The 23,596-nt window shown below is 37.4% G+C and overlaps 1 protein-coding gene across 1 annotated transcript in view; it reads left to right on the forward strand.

Annotated features, from left to right (window-relative positions):
* The window catches only part of PLCE1 (phospholipase C epsilon 1), a 122,259-nt gene that overhangs the window by 57,965 nt on the left and 40,698 nt on the right, over positions 1 to 23,596 (forward strand). The window contains 1 exon segment of the mRNA XM_080621890.1: positions 5,907 to 6,223. Within this exon segment, the coding sequence (XP_080478016.1) occupies positions 5,907 to 6,223 (317 nt within the window).

A 23,596-nucleotide genomic window follows, 5' to 3' on the forward strand; every position in this document is an offset into this window, starting at 1 on the left:
ACTTGACTCATAAGTAAATTTGAAGAAGAAATGAGATCTATTAATTTCAGTGGTTTCCACAGTGGAATTAAACTCGATCCTCTTCTGTGGCAAGCTTCCCACTCTGATACTGGAGTGAGTTGTTTGCAGTCAAAATTGATAACAGTGAATTTGTGTTCATTAAGAGAGAGAAATGTTTTTAATTATGCAGAAGAAGAACAGGAAATTAACTAAAGCTTGTTGGCTAGGTTATGGTAATAGCATATGTCACATCCAGGGGACAGCAAAACAATGTTATCCCAGATATACTGGTTTTTATCTGAAGCTGGTGTTTAATTAAACTGTCATATATTACATATGTGTCTTCTGTTTGGGAGAGTTTTTATTGTATTTTCTTGGACAGAGCTCTTCTGCATTATAAATATTGACATTTGTTCGCCTGTGTCTCTTTTTTTATTTTTTACATAGTTTTCTTTTATTTTCTCACCATAATCCATATATTCTCTTTAAAGCACACGAGCAGTCTGTAGCATGTCTTGCTAAAAAGGCTTCTATTATAATCCATTGATTACCTTTTAAAGCCATCAGAGAAAATCCTCTTTTTGTGTAATTTCAGTCACAGTAGTGTAATTTGATGGAAGCAGTCTGTTACCAAAATTGCAGCTGAGTTATAGATGTCATAATAGCTTGAATAATTATTTTTATTCTTACTGCTATTGAAATCTGTTTTCTGCTTTAGAAACACAGTTTATTGTAATCACAGGATCTTCCCCCAATAGTCTTCTAGAGAGTAAGCGCTTTTTTAGGGATTATTTTCACTTTACTGCTTTCAAACTGCTGGGTTTTGAATGTATGGAGAAAATACTCTTTTTTTTTTTTACAGTCAAAGTGTAGAAAGAAAAGCAAACAAGAAATAAACCAGACACAAATACAAAATAAATACAAATACACACACACAAAAATACAGTTATCTCATTTGTCAATTCACTGAATTTTCCCTAAAGTCAATTTTCATCTTTTTGGCAGGTTTACTCTTTAGAGATTGTGCTCATTTAAAAAAATACAGTGGCTTTTCCCTGGCACATTCCTACAAGTATCAAATGTAAGAGCTGTTGTGTTTGAGTTGGGATGAAAGTAATTCTTCATCACTGTCCTTACTTGGTCACAATTCACATGGAAAATGATGTGATTTTATCAAAGTACAAATTGCATGGTTGGCAATTGTAATTTTACGCAGGATTAGCACTTTTGACATTGATGTGTTTACAGTTGGGGCTCTATTTATTTTCCTTCTGTCTTTGTATGAATTCCACTTTTACTTTGCTCAAACCCAATCCTAAATTTCTGCTTAGCGAAAATTGAGAGTAGCAGCCCAACGTTTATATCAAATTGTGTATTAATAAATTATCTATGTGCATGATAACATGAAATTTAATAAATAAGCTCCTTTTAATTTTAGCTTTACAAGAAATAATGTACAGATAATTTTGCTTTTATTGTTAGGACCGATCATATGTCATAACTACTGCATTTAGTAGAACATTTAAATGTGAAAAAATCTATTTCTAATTACAGCTAATTAACACTAGAGTTCTAGCAGTATTTTTCATGGGTTTATTTATAAAAGTTACTTTGTATTTTTCTTTAAAGTGAACTCCTTTGTTTTCATATTAAAAAAATACTGAATTAACCCCTTGCTAATACAGCTAACACAAACATAATATGGTTTCATAGAGGAAAAGCACTAGGAAAAAAATAAGTTTTTGAGGAGTGTCTTGAAACTTTTTTGTATATATCCACAAAAATGCACTAACTGTTTTTACATACTCACACACTTGAAATTTACTTTTTCAGTATAGCTTTTATAGAGCCTGTACATATACAACATGTATGTCAATTCTAAGTTTTATAGTAATAGTTAATTTGAGCTTATTCTGTTGATAGAAGAGGTCCTTACTGAACATTTTAGAAAGTTTTAACATAAAACAAAAATGAGTAATTCTTGAGACTTTTTTAGAGTTTATGGCAAGCCTAGGCTGAGTAACATCCTGAAGCAGGCATTTTGTACTTTTCTCCCATTCTTAAATAGATAAGTCTTTTGTTAGAGAAGATGAACCTTTTTGTTTCCATGTGTACCAGCAATGATTAAGTCAGCCCATGAGTCCTTTTTTTAAAACAAGGCAGAGGTTATCTTGTTTTGATTAATAATCTTCTAAATAGCAAGCACTGCTTTTATCTGCTTCAGCAGTTTATCAAAACAATAAAGCAAAGCTATCAATTCTAGCTTTAGACAACTTACAAATGAATAGTCATGGTCCTCATTTTCTGTTCCTAGTTTTAGCATTAACTTGGTGTGGTAGAGCACAAGGAATAATACCATTTACTGCAGCAGCAGCTAATTTTAGTGAGGACTGTATCCTACCTTAACTCTGACAAAATCTACTGTGATATTGGCCTGAAAGCCATTTCATTCTGCAAGTTAATCTAAGCACCTGGTCTTTCTTGGAAGTACAGAAAGACAGGATCTATTTCCTGAAGAACATAAACTGACGACACAAAGCTAGAGGACTTGTGGATGAGACTGGTTAAGGAGTTTTCTAGAAGAGAGAAGTGCGGATCAGTTCCTAGCATGATAAATGATAAAATTCTTAGACACAAAAAAGATGAAAAAATGGTCCAGAAAAAAAGACTAGTTTAATATAGGCAAATAAATAGAGAGAAAGAAAAAGGAGTTGACTTGTGCAGAGTGTAAATCATGGAGGGTGGTGAAGCTGAGAATTAGGATCCCGGATTTAAGTGCTAAAACACAGGAGTCTGGAATGAAGAAAGAAAAAAATTAGAATCTGGAGAGGTGAAATCCATCAACAACCAAGACATGAATTATGCATGGAAGAAATATTTATAGGTGTAGAAATAGTCAACCGAGATAAGTTGTATTTCCACTTCTTTGGCATTTATATTCATACTTTAGCCATGAAAAGGCTGTGAGCCTTTATAATTCTGTTTGGCCTGTGCACCTCTCCTTGGATATCAGCTGCACTCTTGCTGCAGCAGCCTGTTCCATGGACCCTTACATTAAAGACGCAGAACTTACTGAGTTCTTTCAGTTTAATGGAGAATTGAGAATTGCTAGTTTGAAATTAAGCTTTTTGAATCGGAAAGAGTTTTTATTTCTTATCCTTTTCCAAATCCATCAATACCAGTGGCTGATCTTGTTTACCCTGTGACTTGAATCACCTTGGCTTAGCTTCCATGAAAAAACTTTCTGACAGCTTCATTTTTCTGTTAGAATGAAGCTGGCTTGTGAAGCCTTTGTTATGGATGATGATGGTTTCATTAGAAGTAGTTTCATTAATGGCTTTCAAAATCCCTGCTTTAGCAGGGATTCAAATGAGAGATTCCTGGTAGTTTTCAGCAGTCTGGAGCACTGTGAAGCCACTTTCGTACCTCTTGTCATTTCAGTGTGTTGAGCCTTGTTGTTAGATGTGAGAGGTTTTATTAAACGGAGTCTGAAGGGTGATTACACTTAGGCAAGGCAGTGTGCAATAGGATCTAGTCTGTTGCACGTTCAGTGTTCACCTTTGGCAGGTTTCGAGGTCTGAGCAAAGATGGAGTTCCTACACAATGTGGAATGTAGTTCTCTCAAAAGTGCCAATGTGGGCTGTTTTGGTAGTTGATATTGTATTGGAGAAGGTGAATTACTGAAAGTGCACCCCTAAATCTCATCAGCAATCCTTATGTTGGGGAACAGCTCATCTTCACTCACGTTATCTCTTCCATCAGCAACTATGTGACTGAGCACTCCTCACAGAGCTACAAGGCTGTAAACTGAAGCACAGTAAGTTAGGATGCCTGGGAGGTTCACTTTAAGAGTGCGTTTGAGATCCAGAATAAATTGACAACATACGCACGACCCGTACACCCTCATTTTCAGCAGTGAGGCACAGGAGAGGCTGGTACAGGCTGTACTTTTCTGCCTTCTGGCTGGCAGGGTGCCTTGTATTTCACAGGAAAGTTCTTGAGTGAGAAGAGCTGTCATGCATGGGGGGTCAGTGAGACACTGTGAATTTTAGGGAGCAGATGGGTGGTAGCGGATGTTTGTGTCATGCCTTTCATATCTTCCTTCTGAGAGAATGCTGGTGGTGACGGTGGTTTGGTCTGTATATGCAAAGCACTATGCAAATATATACTCCCTGTAATATAAAATAATCATTATATTTTGTGTTGTTTCTATTTTGGCATAAGCTTATGTTCTGATGCTACATCAGAAACAGTCCAAATGAGCTTTTTCTAATGGAATGTTTCAGAATTGTTCTGCACAGGTTTAAGTAGAAAACAGAATTGGAGCTCCATATAGAATCAAAGCAAACCAGACTGAAAGGAAGGCCAGGAGCTCACTGTGCTTCACCTGCTGACCAAACCAGGATCAGCATGTCAACATGGTGTTCTTAATTGTCTTTTCCCATCCCACAATCTTTCTTGACAGAGTTTTCTTCATATCTGCAGATACTGTACAGCACTACTTCAGTATCCTTGAAGTGGAGCTCCTCACTGTGTAACCAGGATACTCTTGTTGCAAATTAAGTCCATCACTTTTTCCCTCATTAGTCTAGGTACAGACATAATTACTCTTTGGCTCTTTCAGAAGCTTTTTATGTGTTTGAAAATTTCTCAACAGGTTCTGTTAGCCCTAAAGCTTTATTTGGGGCTGCTATAATTTATCTTTTTACTTTTAGTAAAATATATAAAGAAAAGACAGTTTTCTGTCTTTTTAACTTCTCACTGATTGATAATAGTTTGCATAAAATGAATAACAAGGGAAACCTCATGTAGTATGTTTTATGTTTATTATAAAAGAATTAATTTTAATAAGTCATTATGAATTTTTTTTTTTTAAGAGAGCAATAAGGATATTTGCTCCCTCTGTGAAAGGAGAGTTTATTGATAGAAAAAAAATGAAGTGAAAGATAGATCCAGAATGTACTTCCATTATGTGCAAAAACTCTCTGACGATATTTTGTGAACCAGTACAAAAAATAAACTCCTTTTCCTGGGAAGGAAGAAGAGTACAGAACATACTACTATGGCTGTTTGTACATTTAAATAATTCTTGAAAAATTTTTGTTCAGATAATTCAGTCTAAACTTATCTAGTTAGAAGACTCATACTCACTGTTTTGGAATCATGGTGTTGACGTTTCAGGCTTCTCACATGGTCTTACAAAGCTTGGCTTCTTCCTTCTTAGGAAAAGTTTTATTTTTCAAGGGACATCACTGCTAGGATATTGTAGAACTACCATTAATGTTTTGTAATAATGGATAAAGCTTGCATACTCCCAAATACATGCATTTTCTCTGGGGAATGAAAACTGCTTTGAAACTTCGGACATTTAGTTTCACAATGCAGTGAGTGCAGATGAATTGTATCTTCTAGCAAGAGGAATATGAAAAGAAAAAGCTGACTGACATGAGGTTTACGTGATTATTATACATTATTTGTTGTGGCAGTATAGTCCCCATGCCCTAGGGAACGCCTCAAAACCATTTGTACTGTGGACTTGAATATGGAAGCAAAACCAAGCTGCACCCTGCCTAGATGATCCTTTTATTTGAAGCTTTGACAAGACTGACATTGTCTGAAGCAAACATTTGGAAAAGTCAGGAAGCAAGCATGTTTTGGCAGGTAGCTTAATCTCAGAAGCCTCAGTTACCAGCTGTCTTAGCTGATATCCAATATAGAGATATGCAGAAAGACCCTGACTGAAAGAACGTTTTAGGTTGTTTAAATATAAAGCAGTTGGGATATAGTGTACTGCTGAATAAATGAACAGTTTAACAGAACAAAAGAACAAGTTATCTTGGTTCTGCACTGCCCAGTCCAAGAGTTAAGGCAAAAACCTAGTAAATTTTTTGTTTGTTTTGTTTTAGAACGTCAAGCGTGTGCATCTATGGCTGGCTTCAGCGCCCTTCCCTCCAACGTGGCTGGTATCAGCAAAGAGCTGATTGAACTGCAGCACCTCATCCAGTTCCCGGAAGAGGTTGCCAGCATGCTGACTGAGCAGGAGCAGGAGCTTTACCGTAAAGTCTTACCCATTGACTACCTCTGCTTTTTAACCAGGGATTTGAGTAACACTGAGTGTCAAAGCAAGCTGCCACCTATTAAAGCTTCCATATCTGCTTCTATTCTTTCTTCCCCGAATGGTGAAAATAACGCTGTAGAAGATCTGGTGACAAGGTTTAATGAGGTAAGACAGAACTTTGAAATTACTTTTCATACAGGTTATTACGTGATTTGTGGGTTAGTTACTTCCTTTGTCTCTTAGAGCTGAATTTAGCTGTCATGACAGATTTTTAAAACATGTTAAGATGACAAGGGGATTTTAGCTAAGTAACTTCCACTGAATTTAATAGGAGTTCTGTGCCCTAATACTCAGTGAGTTTGGAAAACTGCAACTGAAGTTTTTCTTGCACGTTGTAAAGTAAACGGGAAAAAAATGACAGACCTGTAGTTCTTTGTATTTATGCTGACAGTATGGAGTATACTTTCAGTCAGTTTATTATTTTGTTCAGGAGCTGGAGTTTTATTTATTTGTTTTGGATTTTTGTAGACTAGGCATGATTTTAGGAGTCAGCACAGAAGTAGTATAAACTAGAAGTTTCTGTATAACTAATCTGCTTTATTTATTTATTTACTTAATCACCCAGTGTGTCTTGAATGTTGTTGCGCAATGAAGTTTCACTTGGCATGACACATTTTCATTTTACTTTATTTTTAGTAAGGTGATCTTCTGATGAGTTTCATAGAAAATCCATCAAGCTTTGAGAAAACTGTAAAAAAAAAAACCACCCCAAATGCCCAACCCAAAACAAAACAAAAGCACCCCTAAATAAAACCTTAGGTTTTGGCTGGAGCAGTTTCTTTCTTTCTTTTTTTTTGTGTGAATCATACGTAATGTTAGAAGTTCCTAGATTCATAAAAGTGGAATAAAGTTAAGGTAGTCTTGACTTACGCTCTTTTAGTTTGTTATCCACTGCATTCTTATGCTTTAGTAAGAGATCAAATTCGTGCAAGTATCAAAATGACAGCACACAGTTAAGTACATATAGCAGAATATGTATTAAACCTCAGTGAACTTTCTGCTTCCTGGGCAGATAAGAATCGGTGACTGAGTATTTAGCATGTTTTCAAGGATTCCTGTTTCTTGCATGTTATTTAGATTTAGGAACTAAAATAGTGTAAATATGTGGACTTCTCTCACGTAATTCTATTATGGGAACATAAATAAAAATTGCAACTAAAAATTGTTTTTTAGACAGAGCCTAATATTACTTAAATCAGCTTTAGCTACTGTATTTAGGAAAATACTGTGCATGGTGCATAGTTTGAGAGGAATCTATCTGCTGACCCAGCCAGGGCCCCCCTTTCTGTGGTGTTTCTCTTACAGTGATTGCCGTAGCGGGGGCAGTGGGAAAAAGGTGAAGAGGTTGAGCTCAAGTATGACTTGGTGAGGTACAATGTCAAAGCAGTGTGTTAGGACATTCTGCAGTTAGCTGTACAAATCAGGTTGATCATGTGTTCTGATACTGAACGGTCACAGGATTGAAAAGCAAGTAGGTGGTGAAGAAGTCTCAACAGGAATGACTGAGGTTGTTCCATATCAGTGGGAATTTTAATATTAAAGTTGCCTCTTGGTGAAATAGTCAACATTATCTTTTAATGTTAGCATTTTGTAACTTTGCAATTATTGTAGTCTAGCATTACTTTTTTGGTAATGCTACATGGTAATTTTTCATTTAAATTAATTCCTGTCTATCTGGTACATAGATTATATGCTGCTTAGTGCAGTGGATTACTGTAAGTATAATCTGGAATAACTTTTTTTAAACATAGATGTTATATGTTTAAATGGAGTTATTGTACAATATTTACTGCTTGTAATAAATCACTATTTTGCTATCTGCTTTATCTTCTGGTGTATATCAGTTACCATAGCCAATCACAAGCGTGAACTTTCAAAATGTCTTTGTTTATAAATGGCAAGAAAATTCTTGTGCAAAGAGTCATGCTTTTGTTGGCAAAAGTCAGTGAACACTTGCTAATATTTTTTTGGCATTGGCTATAGAAATACTGAAGTGTATTTATAATGTGGGAGCCAGAATGACTTTTAGGGTGATAGGCTTCTGATACATAGTGGGAAAAAAATAATTCCATGCCATTTTTCTGCTAATGAGCAATTGTACTATATAGAGGATTTTTTCATACAGCAGTATGGTTTGTAGTAATTTCTCTGACACTTACTACATATTAATAACACTTGTTTAAAATGACAGTCAATAATTGCTGGTTTGTGACAAAAAGGAACTTTCTTATTTAATAGAAGAAATACTGTCATTTTCATGGAAGCTTATGTTGAATGAGGGCTGCAGGAGTGTTATAAATGAATAATGAAAATTAAAATATTTTCAAATTATTAAATCCAGAGGAGGGCCACGAGGACGATCAGGGGACTGGAGCACCTCCTATATGGGGACAGGCTGAGAAAGTTGGGGCTGTTCAGCCTGGAGAAGAGAAGGCTGCGTGGAGACCTCATAGCAGCCTTCCAGTATCTGAAGGGGGCCTATAAGGATGCTGGGGAGGGGCTCTTCATTAGGGATGGTAGTGATAGGACAAGGGGTAACGGGTTCAAACTTAAACAGGGGAAGTTTAGATTAGATATAAAGAGGAAGTTCTTTACTGAGAGGGTGGCGAGGCACTGGAACAGGTTGCCCAAAGAAGTGGTAAATGCTCCATTCATGTCAGTGCTCAAGGCCAGTTTGGATGGTGTCTTGGGTGACATGGTTTAGTGGGAGGTGTCCCTGCCCATGTCAAGGGGGGTTAGAACTAGATGAGCTTATGGTCCTTTCCAACCCTAACTATTCTATGATTCTACGAAAATATCTTTTTAAAAGTGACTTTAAGTGAAAAGTAGGGGGAAAAAAATTGGTCTTATTGAGGTAAATTTTACTAGAATTATTTACTGTTTAAATTCAGTAACTCACAGAAAAACCCAGTTCATGACTGAAGTTGCAAACTCCCATTGACTGCAAGGTGCAAGATCGAGCAGTAGATATTGGGAAGCACCATATGGTTCCCTTATATTTTAAATATATTTTTAAATAAATACTTTTTAAAACTGTTTGCTAGATGTGAATGATTTAAATAGTTACTGATGAGATACATAGAACATGAATATCTTATAGTAATTTGTTTAAACCTTTGTATTTACTGTTGGTTAGTATTGCTTACTATGAATTACAGTATTTAGACCTCAGTGGGGTGTAAAAGGTATAGGAAGGACTTACACAGAAGAATGTATACTTACATTGAGTGGTCAGCTGTAAGTGTTTGACATGGAAATAGTCTATGAAGAATTGCAGAACTGAATCAGAGAACAGTCGCCCTCTGCAGTAGGTGAAATTGCTGTTTGAAGACAATTAAGATAGCTGAATGTTGTCGTGGTTTAAGCCCAGGCTGTAAATCAGAACCACGAAGTCCACTCCCCCCCCCACCTTTCTTCCCTCCGCTCCTGGAGGGACGGGGAGGAGAATCAAAAGAATGCAGCTCCCACGGGTTGAGATAAGAACAGTTTAATAACTAAGGTATAACACAAATCACTACTGCTACCACCAATAGTAATAATGATAAAGGAAATAACAAGGAAGAGAATACAACCGCCCACCAACCGGTACCTCACCCCCACCCTGCCATGATCCAGCCCTTCCGGGAACTCTCAGTTCTACATCCTGGGCATGACGTGCTGTGGTATGGAATACCTCTTTGGCTAGTTTGGGTCAGGTGTCCTGTCCCTGCTTCCTCCCGGCTTCTCCTCCTCCCTGGCAGAGCACGAGACTCTCAAAGTCCTTGGTCAGTCTAAACATCTGTGTTATCAGCTCCATTCCCAGGCCGAAAGTCAAAAACACAGTGCTGCAGCAGCTACTAAGAAGAAGAAAAAATGACTGCTGCTGCTGAACCCAGGACAAATGTGCAGTAGATAACTGCTGTTATTTTTCCTACTCAGTTCTCATTTGTGAAAATCTGTAATAGAGAGCATACTGTCTAACACTGGATGAGGCCTCTAACGTGCATATTCTTTTGGTATATTACCTGGATAAGGTGTTTTGACTTAAAGTACTGGACATGATTTAGTGATCACATTAATGCTGATAATCCATCAGGAACACTTCCTAAATTTTCTTGTTTATAAGAAGGCAGGATAACAGTAGCTGGAGCTTTTGCCAGTTTCAGTATTTCCTTATCTGTACCTTGTTTTAACATCTTGAGAGTCTTGCAAGATGTCTGAAAATTATTTGGTCTCTTAGTGTGACAATGGAAATAAATTTTTGTCAGATACCCTTGATCTGAGATCACAGTGTTGTGAGACTGAGAGGAAGTGAAAATTGTGAAAAGGATTAAAAGAATCGAGAAACCAAGTTAAGCATATAGTAAGAAATATGTATTAAGAATAACTTAACACACAAGGAGGAAAGTTGTGGTTGTGCCTCAAGCCAGAAGGACTTTGCGTTGAACTGGGATGTATTAGGCTGCTCCTTCACAAAGGTTGAATAGGCTTTTGGCCAACCAGATGTTAACCTTAGTGTTACCAAGTGACAATGCAGAAAATAGGTAGCAATAGGTAGTATAAATTTAGTTTTGTGGGCCTTGCATGATTTTTATTTCTGTTTTAATAGGAGCTCTATTCCTGCTTTAAAGGCAAGGTGACCAACTTACATGTTTTGGAGAGCTCCTTTTTTACTGTCTTTGTGGCTAGTTTTCCACAGGCTGCTTACATCTTGCCTGAAGAGCCACACAAACCCCCACAAAATCATAGAATCATAGAATAGAATAGCTAGGGTTGGAAAGGACGTTAAGATCATCTAGTTCCAACCCCCCTGCCATGGGCAGGGACACCTCACACTAAACCATGTCATCCAAGGCCTCATCCAACCTGGCCTTGAACGCCGCCAAGGATGGAGCATTCACAACCTCCCTGGGCAACCCATTCCAGTGCCTCACCACCCTCTCAGTAAAGAATTTCTTCCTTATATCCAATCTAAACTTCCCCTGTTTAAGTTTTAGCCCGTTACCCCTTGTCCTGTCACTATGGTCCCTGATGAATAGTCCCTCCCTAGCACCCTTGTAGGCCCCCCTTCAGATACTGGAAGGCTGCTATGAGGTCTCCACGCAGCCTTCTCTTCTCCAGGCTGAACAGCCCCAACTTTCTCAGCCTCTCTTCATACAGGAGGTGCTCCAGTCCCCTGATCATCCTCGTGGCCCTCCTCTGCACTTGTTCCAACAGTTCCATGTCCTTTTTATGTTGAGGACACCAGAACTGCACACAATGCTCCAAGTGAGGTCTCACGAGAGCAGAGTAGAGGGGCAGGATCACCTCCTTCGACCTGCTGGTCACGCTCCTCTTGATGCAGCCCAGGATACAGTTGGCTTTCTGGCCTGCGAGCGCACACTGTAGCCGGCTCATGTTCATTTTCTCATCAACCAACACCCCCAAGTCCTTCTCTGCAGGGCTGCTCTGAATCTCTTCTCTGCCCAACCTGTAGCTGTGCCTGGGATTGCTCCAACCCAGGTGTAGGACTTTGCACTTGGCATGGTTAAACTTCATAAGGTTGGCATCAGCCCACCTCACAAGCGTGTCGAGGTCCCTCTGGATGGCATCCCTTCCCTCCAGTGTATCAACTGAACCACACAGCTGGGTGTCATTGGCAAACTTGCTGAGGGCGCACTCAATCCCACTGCCCATGTCACCAACAAAGATGTTGAAGAAGATCGGTGCCAACACCGATCCCTGAGGGACACCACTCATTACCGGTCTCCAGCCGGACATCGAGCCATTGACCACAACTCTTTGCGTGCAGCAACTCTTTGCGTGCGGCAAATGGATGGGATGCATTCTAGGATTGTATTTCATTAGCATTTTGAAAGTTTCAGGTCATTCTAGCTCTCAGGTCTGTACAGAAATTTACAGGGAAATAAAATATTCAAAAGAAAATAAGAATCTTATAATCTGCTAATTTTTGTATGCAGGATTTACTGTCTGACAGGTAGAAGTTCGTATGACATATAGCCCAGTCACTAAAGATTCATAATGTTTACATATATAACATTTTTTTTTCATGTTTTGCTTCCCTGGAAGTACTATAGAAGATGGTCATGGTGAGATTGCCACTGAAGCTTAAGTAACTTCTATAACTCTGATATAGAAAGCCTGGTCACTACTGTTTAAGAAATAGCTCATAAAACTAAAGTTAAATTAAAAAAAAAGTAATCAAAGAATTAGAGAACTTTTCAACATGTGGAGTAGATGCAGTAGTTTTGAAAAAGGAAAAGTTAAAAATGATTGATAACTACAGAAGAATGAGAGACGCAGATGAAAGATATTACTGAATCAGTATGTTTATATACTACACAGTAGAAAGAATATAGATTACTATGTAATAATTTTCAGGTATCTAATGAGGAGGAGAAGAGAACTGAGAGAAATGATACCATGCTCCTAATGGATTTGGAATGCACATATTTCAGACCTAATGAAAATAAATAAATAGGTTTGCTTAAGAAGAAATGCATCCTAATGTTCTGCAATTAGCAAGGTGCTAATTCCCTTGTAAAGACCAAATCCAATCAGTCGCTTTTTTGGAGTAGTGTAATAGTGTAGCATCAAAACACTGAAAAACCAAACCAGGAATTTTGTTTGGTTTACAAAAAAGGGGAGAAAACTGTATTGTGTTCACCTGCATCTACAGCTTTTCTAGGCAGTGCGTGCACTACCTTAGACATCTAAATTTGTTGAAATTGAAATTTATCAGAAATTTTCTTTTACAATACTATGATAAAATGCAGCTTTTTTCAGTTCCTTAATCCTGAAGTTTAGATCAGATTTAACAAATATACAAAGTGAAAACAGAAGTTACATTACTAAAAGGAAAACACTTAACTGCTATGATTTTAGATCCCTGCTATATTCCTACACTTTCTTTTATCCAGTTTTCATCCTAATTTTCTAGGATGGCAGTTTGTAATCTAAGCTGTTATAAAGGTTGTGTTTTGCTCCTTGTCTCTGTACTGTATAGAAAACAAAAAAATATTGGTAACATTTCAGAAGACATTTAAAGGGGAAACTGAAAAAGTGGACAGTAATTTTGGTTTTTATTTAATGCATTGTAGGAAAATTAGGCAGTACAATGAATAGATCCTATTGTTTTTCTCTCATTTTCTTCCTGCAACAGCCTGAGGTTTCAAATGATCTCAGAGAAAGGGAATTACATGTCTGTCGCTTTAACCTATTTGACCTGAAATCCTGTATATTATACATCTTGTTGCTATGGGTTATTTGTTTCCTTGCCTGTTAGAATCTTTAATTCTGTTACTTCTTTATAAATTATTTGAAGAAAACATTGTTTCAGATAGTCTGACTGCAATTGGTTCAAATTTTCAACAGCAGGGGAATAAATAAGATTTTTATGCAATAAGTTTAGTAGAATGTTCTAAGTTTGTTCCATTTCTGGTTTTATTGCCAGAAGATAATAAAGAAAGCCGTCTTTAAAACAATGGACTTCTGTGTTTTCAGAAAGTGTATAGCTCCAAACTTGGAAGTGTTGCAGTATAGGAATTAACATCTCTTTAAAGCTTTTTCAGGTAAAGAAGAATCTTTCTGTATGTTTTAAAGATGCATAGTATCCCTATATAAATAAGGATAACATACTGCTAAGCCAGATGTAATTGAGAAAAAACTGTGGCTCACATATGCCTGTTTATAGCATGTAACTTTGTTTCAGAAATTAATTCAGATTTACAGGAGTGGAAGAAGCAAACCCACCTGTAGATGTTTCAAATATTCTTAAATGTTTCAGATTTTTAGCTATTTTTTAATGTGCTAGGAGAATGTAAAGCTATACTGTAGCCTGTGACACATGTACACAGATAATTAGAAGGTATTTTATATTCACGTTTTATTTATTATGAATATTTTGGGCTACACACATTCAGTATCATCAGCTATAAATAAGGCCCATAGTCTTTAAAAGTTTGATTAAAACAGTAGGTATATGATAGTGGAGACTTGGGCACAACATGTACTCAACAGTGAGACACAGCTGGTATTTCATTTGCTTCTAATAATATCAAATTGATCATAGAGTCATGTCAGAGCAAGGCAGTGAATCAAGCTAAAGACAGATATTCTTTCCTGTTACTAAATGTAATTAAAAGCTGATTCTGAATTACTGGGTAGTGTGGGAGGAGAGTGAGATATAGTAACATCCATTTTTGCAAAACTATTGGCTTTTGGATTCTCTAAGACTGTGCAAATAATAACAGTACTAATATCTTTTTCTGGTCTGATAGAGCACTCACTACCAGAACTCCAGTTTTCATGGATATATAAAAACTGTGGGAGGAATCTATTAAGGAGATTCTGTAGAGTTAGCAGAGCCCTGGTAGCTGGGGAGTGATTAGGGAAATGGTATCAAAGTAAGATTTAGGACCCTGATAACTGTAAAAACATACTTTTTTCCATTTCTTCTTGCTGCCTCCTGTGCCTTTCTCTTCTTCATTTAGTTCTTCTCTCTGGTTATGATACTATTTGTTTGCATTGCTTCTTTACCTTGAGTACCATGTACTCAGTATCATAGAATCATAGAATCATAGAATAGTTAGGGTTGGAAAGGACCTTAAGATCATCTAGTTCCAGCCCCCTGCCATGGGCAGGGACACCTCACACTAAACCATGTCACCCAAGGCCTCATCCAACCTGACCTTGAACACCACCAGGGATGGAGCATTCACAGCCTCCCTGGGCAACCTGTTCCAGTGCCTCACCACCCTTACAGTAAAGAATTTCTTCCTTATATCCAATCTAAACTTCCCCTGTTTAAGTTTTAGCCCGTTACCCCTTGTCCTGTCACTATGGTCCCTGATGAATAGTCCCTCCCTAGCACCCTTGTAGGCCCCCCTTCAGATACTGGAAGGCTGCTATGAGGTCTCCACGCAGCCTTCTCTTCTCCAGGCTGAACAGCCCCAACTTTCTCAGTCTTTCTTCATACAGGAGGTGCTCCAGTCCCCTGATCATCCTTGTGGCCCTCCTCTGCACTTGTTCCAACAGTTCCATGTCCTTTTTGTGTTGAGGACACCAGAACTGCACACAATGCTCCAAGTGAGGTCTCACGAGAGCAGAGTAGAGGGGCAGGATCACCTCCTTCGACCTGCTGGTCACGCTCCTCTTGATGCAGCCCAGGATACAGTTGGCTTTCTGGCCTGCGAGCGCACACTGTAGCCGGCTCATGTTCATTTTCTCATCAACCAACACCCCCAAGTCCTTCTCTGCAGGGCTGCTCTGAATCTCTTCTCTGCCCAACCTGTAGCTGTGCCTGGGATTGCTCCAACCCAGGTGCAGGACTTTGCACTTGGCATGGTTAAACTTCATAAGGTTGGCATCAGCCCACCTCACAAGCGTGTCGAGGTCCCTCTGGATGGCATCCCTTCCCTCCAGTGTATCAACTGAACCACACAGCTGGGTGTCATTGGCAAACTTGCTGAGGGCGCACTCAATCCCACTGTCCATGTCACTGACAAAGATGTTGAACAAGACCGGTCCCAACACCGATCCCTGAGGGACACCACTCGTTACCGGTCTCCAGCCGGACATCGAGCCGTTGACAACTCTTTGCGTGCGGCCATTCAGCCAGTTCTTTATCCACCGAGTGGTCCACCTATCAAATTGATGTCTCTCCAATTTAGAGACAAGGATGTCGTGTGGGACAGTGTCGAGTGCTTTGCGCAAGTCCAGGTAGATGACGTTTATGTTATGCCACAGTCTTCCTGGGCACCTTTTTCTTTTTCATGTATCTTTACTCTCCCAGATTCTTCCAAATGCATGTATTTTACTCCCAGCCAACCTTCTGCCTTTTGCCAGCAAAGCAACCCCAGAAACACAAGTTCAGTATATGTGTTGTAAACATTTATATTTATGTAAACTTTTTAAATAATTTATTTCTGGCCACAGCTTCAAGAAAAAGAAAAGCAATAAAATCTTAAAACAAAATGAAGCATTTAATTTTCTGCCCTGAGATATGTGTACAAAGCAATTGTGATTGAAATTGCACCAGGCTGAAATATCATTCAAAGAGCTGTCTGAAGTTATTCCCACTATGGAACTGAAAATGCAAGATATGAATTTCAGTATTGCCAAAAAATAAGCTAAGAAGTTAAAAATATTTGAACTGCTCCATTATAGCAGTGCTACTGAGGTGGTTTAATTATTCACTAAGTCATTCTCGTATCAGTAACATTAATTAAAAATACGGCCATTTAGTACACTAATTGATGATAGGTTTATTTTTAATGGTTTAAATTTGTAAGTTTTCTTCATTGTTCATTCAAAACACAAATTTAAACCTTCACTAGCAAAACAGAGACATATCATTTTACTGAAATAATGGAATGTAAATAAATATTGTGCTCTGTCTCTTAGTTCAGCATTTTTTTGCAATGCCTAAATGGGTTTGCATAATACTTTTTAAAGATTGTGTTTGTTCAAATATCAAACTGTTTCCAGTCCTTGTTTGGAATAGTGTTCAATCAGATTTAAAATGGTAAATGTTCTTTGTAAGGTTATATAATTCCACTCAAGCGTGTAAAGTGAACCATCTGTTCATAAAATATGCAATTTTTAATACTCAGGTTTAAAAAAATGCATTTGAAAAATATTTTGTATCTTACAGCAAAAGCCCAAAAATGTTAATAATGAAATTTTAGTGAAATCCACATAAAGTAAACCAATTCTGTGTTGCATACTGTTCTTCTTATATCCATCATTAAGAAAGGGGTTTGTGCACAGTTAGCAATGCAAAGGAACTCACTGTAGCCAGCTATTAGGGTGGTGAGGCACTGGAATGGGTTGCCCAGGGAGGCTGTGAATGCTCCATCCCTGGTGGTGTTCAAGGCCAGATTGGATGAGGTCTTGGGTGACATGGTTTAGTGTGAGGTGTCCCTGCCCATGGCGGAAGGGTTGGAACTAGATGATCTTAAGATCCTTTGCAACCCTAACTATTCTATGATTCTATGATTAGTGATGATGCTGCACACTGCTAGTGTTTTTGAAGCCTCATAAATATTAATCTGCTCCTTACAGTTTTGGAATAATAATATCCCTTAAGAACACTTTTACTTTGTGGAAAGACTTAATAATGTTATGAAAGGTAAATTTAATTTTTGTTCTAAAGAAGGAGAAGTCAAAGTACACTGATATACTAAGAATTCTGCTTTTAAACAAGTTAATGTTTGTTTTTCCCTCTTGCTATAAGTACTGCATGATAGATATCTACTGAGAGTTATTTTTTTACATGGATTTTTCAAGTTCTTCAGATTTTACTTAAATACCTCTATTTTATCAAGCAAAGGTATGTACTGTAATCTTAGTTTGTGGTAAGCCAAAAGATTTTATACTAAAAGCTAGTGATGGTAAGTGTTAATCTGCAGGTAGACAGCTGCGTTTGCTCATTTCACCTCTGAAAGCTGCATCTCACAAGTATTATGAAGTTCTTAAGAAATGTAATACAAAAATAGAAGACATCATTTCTTCCGTGTAGCATCACCCATTGAAGTATGTAGCTTGGGAATTACTGTGAAAGCTTTGTAAACTTAAGAGCTGGGGAAAATAGTGTAGAGCAGTACAAATGACAAAACACTGGGCTTTGCAGGTGGAGAATCTTCACAGTTTCCTCACTCAATACCACCGCTGCATTTACAGTCCAATGAAAGATAATAAATCAATTTCCATTATAAAATAAGCATAGAATACATTCTGTAAAAGTTATATGTTCTTTTTTTAATATATATGTATATGAATTTTTATAATCTTGAGCACTTGTAAACTAAAAAGGAGAAAAGGAGTGAAATAAATCCATGGCAAATTTAGGGGTACATTTAATACTTAACTTGCATTAAGCATTGTTCTGTCTTGTATTCTATATGGAGCAGGATTCATGTACAGTTAATGGTAAACATTCCTGTAGTTTACATTTGTAAGGACTTTAAGGTTATATTCTACACCTTGAGGATCAAGTTCCATCATGGGTGTCTCCTTTACATCCTTCATATTTTACTAGTAAAAGCAGCTTAGCATCAGTAATAAGCTGTATCCTGCCACTGACAAATTGGGAAATTTTTGCCTGCATATAGACTTGACTGTAAAACAGTGGTAGTTTAGTGATTAGGTAGTCAAAAACAGAGGCTTATTTTATTTTTTGAATGATTGATAGATTTCCCATGTTTAAAAGTTTAGCATGGGCTTGTTTAATTTTTGTTAATAAAATGCTGTAAGTTTTTTAAAAATATATTCCTACTATTAATTCTGGAAGTAGAGCTGTAGAAACTTTTCTGTCTTAAAATATGAATGAAAAGGGAAAACAAAAAATCATAACAGAAATTTGTGGAGCTTTCTGAGAATGGGTCGAAGGTTTGTCTATCCTAAATAAAGGTCTTGCTACAGTTGTAAAAAATCCCAAGTAAGTTGAAACATTGAATAAGACTCAGTCACTGACTAAGAAATCCGCAGTATGTTTGAAGATTAACGTTGAGTTATAATATGCCTTTCCCAAATGCTTTTGCAGAATCTAACTTGAATTTATGTGAAAACTGTCATCAAAGTAAGAAAAGCCTAAACACCTTAAAAAAAGTTTGTTGAAAAGAAGAGGTTTTAGTGCAGTCAAAATAGTAGAAGTGATATGAAAAGATAATTGTAAAACCCCTAAAATTGTACAGATCTTCTTGTAGTACTGTGCTTGAGATCATTGCTCAGCTACAGTCTGTATTGCCTGGACATCTGGTGTAGATCAGACTCAGATCTGTGTGCTCATACTCAGATGTGAAGGAGGCTCCTATACCTCTGAAGAGTTCCAAATGATGCTACTTTACAATATATCTGAAATTAATTTGATGCAGTGTTGTCAGTGCTGCTCTGTATTAGGGGACCAGAAAATACTTAAATCTGTAAGTATCTGTTTTATTTGATTTTCCTTGTTTACTACTTAATATTAGTATGCAGTAATCCTGAAGTAATTTTTTTCTATCTGTATGAAAAGACAGATGTTGTTACTAACTTACTTAAGTGGACCATATTTTAACTTCTGACTTTTCTTGTGTCTTGCAATCATGTGGATTATAGCAATGAAGCCAGGATACATTTTCTCATACTTTTCAGACTCATCAGCAGTGCAGCGGAAATCTAATTATAGGTTTGCTGTGATGACTTCTGTTCTGAAGGGAGTTTAAAATGAGTTAAGTAAACAGAACTGTGTAAGTCAAGTGTGGAAAAAAAAAGTAAACTGGGAAATAATGATTAATATGTCAATATGTATATTGTGGTCTGACAGTAAAGTGATACCTAACACAAAAACTTGGTCCAAAAAGCATTACTGGTCGTTCTGAGGAATACCCTCAGTGTATTTTGATCTGTTTGGCAAGACTGCTATTGTGCAGTCTTTTGGCTGGGATGTGCTCTCTGTGGTGTCCCGGAGCTAGTTAGTTCAGGCAGTGCTTGAAATGTGAAGCCCTTGTGCTGCTGTAGTGGCAGCCTGATGACTGGGCAGCTGGCTGCCTAGACAGTTCTTCATCCTTGCATTAGGTGCTCCTCAGGTGTGATGCAGCTGGGGAGATAGCTCTGCAAGCCCACCAAGAATGAACTGTTGGAAGAAGAGATGCTGGTTTGTATCCAATTGGCTGAAGTGTCCAGAAGTCAGAGGCTGCCAGGATGGAGCTTCCCTTTGCTGTCTCCTGCTTGCTAGAAAACCATTTCTATAGGTAGAAATCACACCTGGTTTTAAGTGACAGAGAAACTATGCCACTCTAAAATACTGCCTGTGCTACTTGCTTGCCAAAGTGGAAAAAAACATTTATTCTCTGCTTGTCTTTTGTGTGAGGTGCATCTACCTCAGGTGTACACAGACAGAATCTTTAATTTGTACGAAGATCTTGAAAAGTTTGTTATTTTTGAATACCCTCTGTGCAGAGGCAGCTTATGCATCTAAGGCAGCGAAAATTTAGTATACACATTATGAGGTGTTTTGGGGATCCAGTGGCAGCGGGACAGTCATTTGAGAATCTTTGTGATTCCTAGTGAGCTGTACCTTGGAGGAAATACACTGGACTGCTCACATGTTTATCAATAAATCACAAAATTTTGGAGTGGGTTTACTGCATATTGTTTAATGGGTGTATGTTTTGATTAATATACTTAAGTTTCCTCTAAGCTGTCAAACATGATTTTTCCTGAAGATTGCAGTCCTTTCAACTTAACCTGCATTTCAGTGTTGTTTGTACATTGTTCCTTTTAGCTGTGGATGTAATGAGTAATCATCTCAACTTAATGCTATACCCAAGCTATTTCATTATGCGTTTATTGAAGAGCTTTAGAATATTTTTTCCTAATTATAAAGTTTGTGAATCCATCAGTTTAATCTGCCTGGGCAGAATAAAATATCCAGGGAGTTTGCTGAGGTTCAGCTCTGTTTTCTGTTCCTGTAAAGCCTATTGGTTCAATGAGATCTCCTCCCTTCAAAACTTCTTTAAGAAAAAATACCTTATGGCAGTTTAAGTGGGTAACTGATATTTCTGCTTATTAATTCTGTGTTTGTTTCCTACCCGAGTTCCAGGGCCACATTTAATTTTGGGGAAATGCCCCCTCAGCTCTGTTATTTGGCTGAATTCTCTTCACTTTCCAGCTGTCTTCACTAAAAAAGCTAGGAGTACAAAAGCCATTGCAGATGTTAAGCACAACACTCAGCAGAAACTTCCCTGAATGGAGATGACCTTTGTCCACTGCTCCATTCCTCTGCTCCCTCCTTTCTGACAGTACTGTTCTATTTTAATCATTGCTGCTCTAGTCTCAGACTGATAAAACCTGCCAAGAAACCAGTTTTGGGATACCAGCTTTTCTGAGAAGCCCATAATCACCCTTTCCGGGGGATGTGTTCAGATTAATGTATGATGGGTTCAGATTGATCAAACAACAGTCTCTGAATAATTCATAGAAAAACTTTATGGAGACCTGATGCTATTCAGAACCACCAGAGAAGTCGATTTATGCTCCTGGCTACTGCTAGATATGACAAAAGAACTGTAGGTTAAAACAGTCTGTAGCATATGTAGAGGAACAGCTCTGCTTCATTCCTAAATTCATCAGCACGTAAAATGATATGAATGAAATTTTTGCATTATCTGCATGTGACTGAAGTATCCCAGCCTGCTCCTCACACTTTTCCTGATCTCCAGGAAAAAAAAAAAAACAACTGAAATTTCTAAAGCAGATTAATCAAATTGATGAATTTTCAGGAGTGGGTTGTATCTTTAGATGCTCACTTCTGTCCTCTGATTCTGACCAAGCCATTATATCTGCCTTTGCCCATTCTGTTTTAAAATTTACAAACTCAGAAACTTTCTTTTTCCTTCTTGTTTAGTGAAAGATTTGAAAAATATTTTCTACTCTTCCTGTAAGTCTGTTCTTGTCCTGAAAGAGGAATGAGCATAAACTTCATGGGAGACTACTGCCTTTTGCACCTTTATTTTGCTCTTGCATATACATACACGATCTCGATACTACAAAGCCTTGTTCATGCTGACCTGTATCATTTTCTATTTGCTTTTACTGAGTGTTTGTAAGAATTCATAATTGTTTATAGCAGTCCTAAACTCTCTATAAATAAAATTTCCACAAGTGGCTGTCCTAGTTTCAAGGTTGCTTCTTAGTTGGGAGTCTGAATTCAATTACATTTTTAGACACTCTTTTTCAATTTTGGTACTGTTTTCTCCTGAGCATTACATCTTTACTACCTTAAACACATATTAATCAAACTGTCATTACTACACTTGGTATTTCATACCAAACAAATACTAATTTTTTTGGTGAGATTGCATGTTTAGCATTTGCATTCCCTAAGAGCCATTTCTGGAAAACAGCAATATTATCCAAAAACAATATGTAATTTTATTCCAGCATACACAAATAAATCTATGCCAACCTTGAACTGCAGATTGAACTGTTTTATGTCACAATTTCTGATTTTTTAAATGCATTAATTGTGTTTCCTTTTATTCTGGCTTTGCCCTCATTTGACCCGTGTCATACAGTGCTCTGGATTTTTTTGTGTTTTTCCATACCATAATGGTCATCAGGTATGCACTTCTTTATTGATTCAGATTTTATGTTTTAGGAATAACCAATTGAGCACTTCAAATAAAATTTCAACTGAATTCACATTCTCAATCAGAGCTGACAGAGCCATTAGATATGTCTTGTATAGGGCAGCCAGTATTAATAGCTTTTATTTATTTTGTATCATGGTCTCTACAGCAACAGTGTTTGAAAAAGTTTCTTCTGGATGTACAACATTGGACTCTGGTACTTGTTCTGCCGTTGTTGAAAGCTCTGTACCTGTTATCTATTCCTAATCTTTCTTCTTGTTACATGTTAATTATAAAACATACAGTAATTATTGAAACAGTAGTTAACCTGCTTTCTTTTGTTAATCACTAGACCTGAAGCAGGTTTCTTCCAGCTCTGGTTTTCCATACCCAAGTGGTCCAATGAGGGCTAGGACAGATGGAATACTGTTTTTTAACGGGTCCATTGTCCCCTGTTCCTCACATCCCATTAGAGCATCCCCATCACCATGGTATGCATTCCCAAGTATGTCCTCACTGTATGAAAGATGGAATGATTTTGCAGCCTCATTTCTTCAGGAATTCAGTCTTAAAAAATGTGATGGTTTTGTACACACATATACATTGCATATATTTGAGCTATGGCTTGTCTTCTTCTCTGCACATTTCTCATTTATTGTTCTATTGTTCTTGATTGATTTAGGGCATTAGAAAGATTAGATAGTGACTTAGATTTTTCATTTTCTTTGACTGCTCTCTCTCAGGAGTGACAGGCTCAGAACACTGTGTCTGTATAGACTTGCATAAATGGAAGCCCGATATAGTTTTAGTGTTGGTTAGTTTGTGGGTTTTTTTCCCTGTAAGTACTCATGCATTTACATTTTATTTCACATGCTTGTTTTTTTAAATAAAAGTCTATGCCCCCTGAGGGGGCAACTAACATTTCCTAATTTTTATAAGCCTCTCCTCACACTGGTATTGTCTGTAAACACTTGAGACCTTCAGGACCAAAGAATGGAACTCAGTGTCAGTAAACAAATCACGTTTATTGCTTCCTAAGTGTTTACACAATGATAAAAATCAAGCCCCCAGGGAATCATATTGTAAAAAGGAACAGTTGGTTTAAATTAGGTTTCCATGTGAAATATAGCTACTTTTTATGGATGTTGTGGGAACATAAACTGGAAAGAAAATCTGCACACTGATAAAATGAAGGTTTGATTTTTACTTGTTTAAATACAAACAGAATCACGTACAACATTAATTTCTGATTCTGGCATTAATCAGAACAGAAGTTGGCAGTATGGTCACACTTAAGAAGGTGGGGTGTTTTTTTTACTGAATTTGTAATCTTGAATAATATGAATTATTTTAAATGTTCGGTGCATATAGGAATTAGCAAATTTGT

The sequence above is a fragment of the Psittacula echo genome (assembly GCF_963264785.1).
Source record: "Psittacula echo genome assembly, chromosome: 6".
NCBI lineage: Eukaryota > Metazoa > Chordata > Aves > Psittaciformes > Psittacidae > Psittacula > Psittacula echo.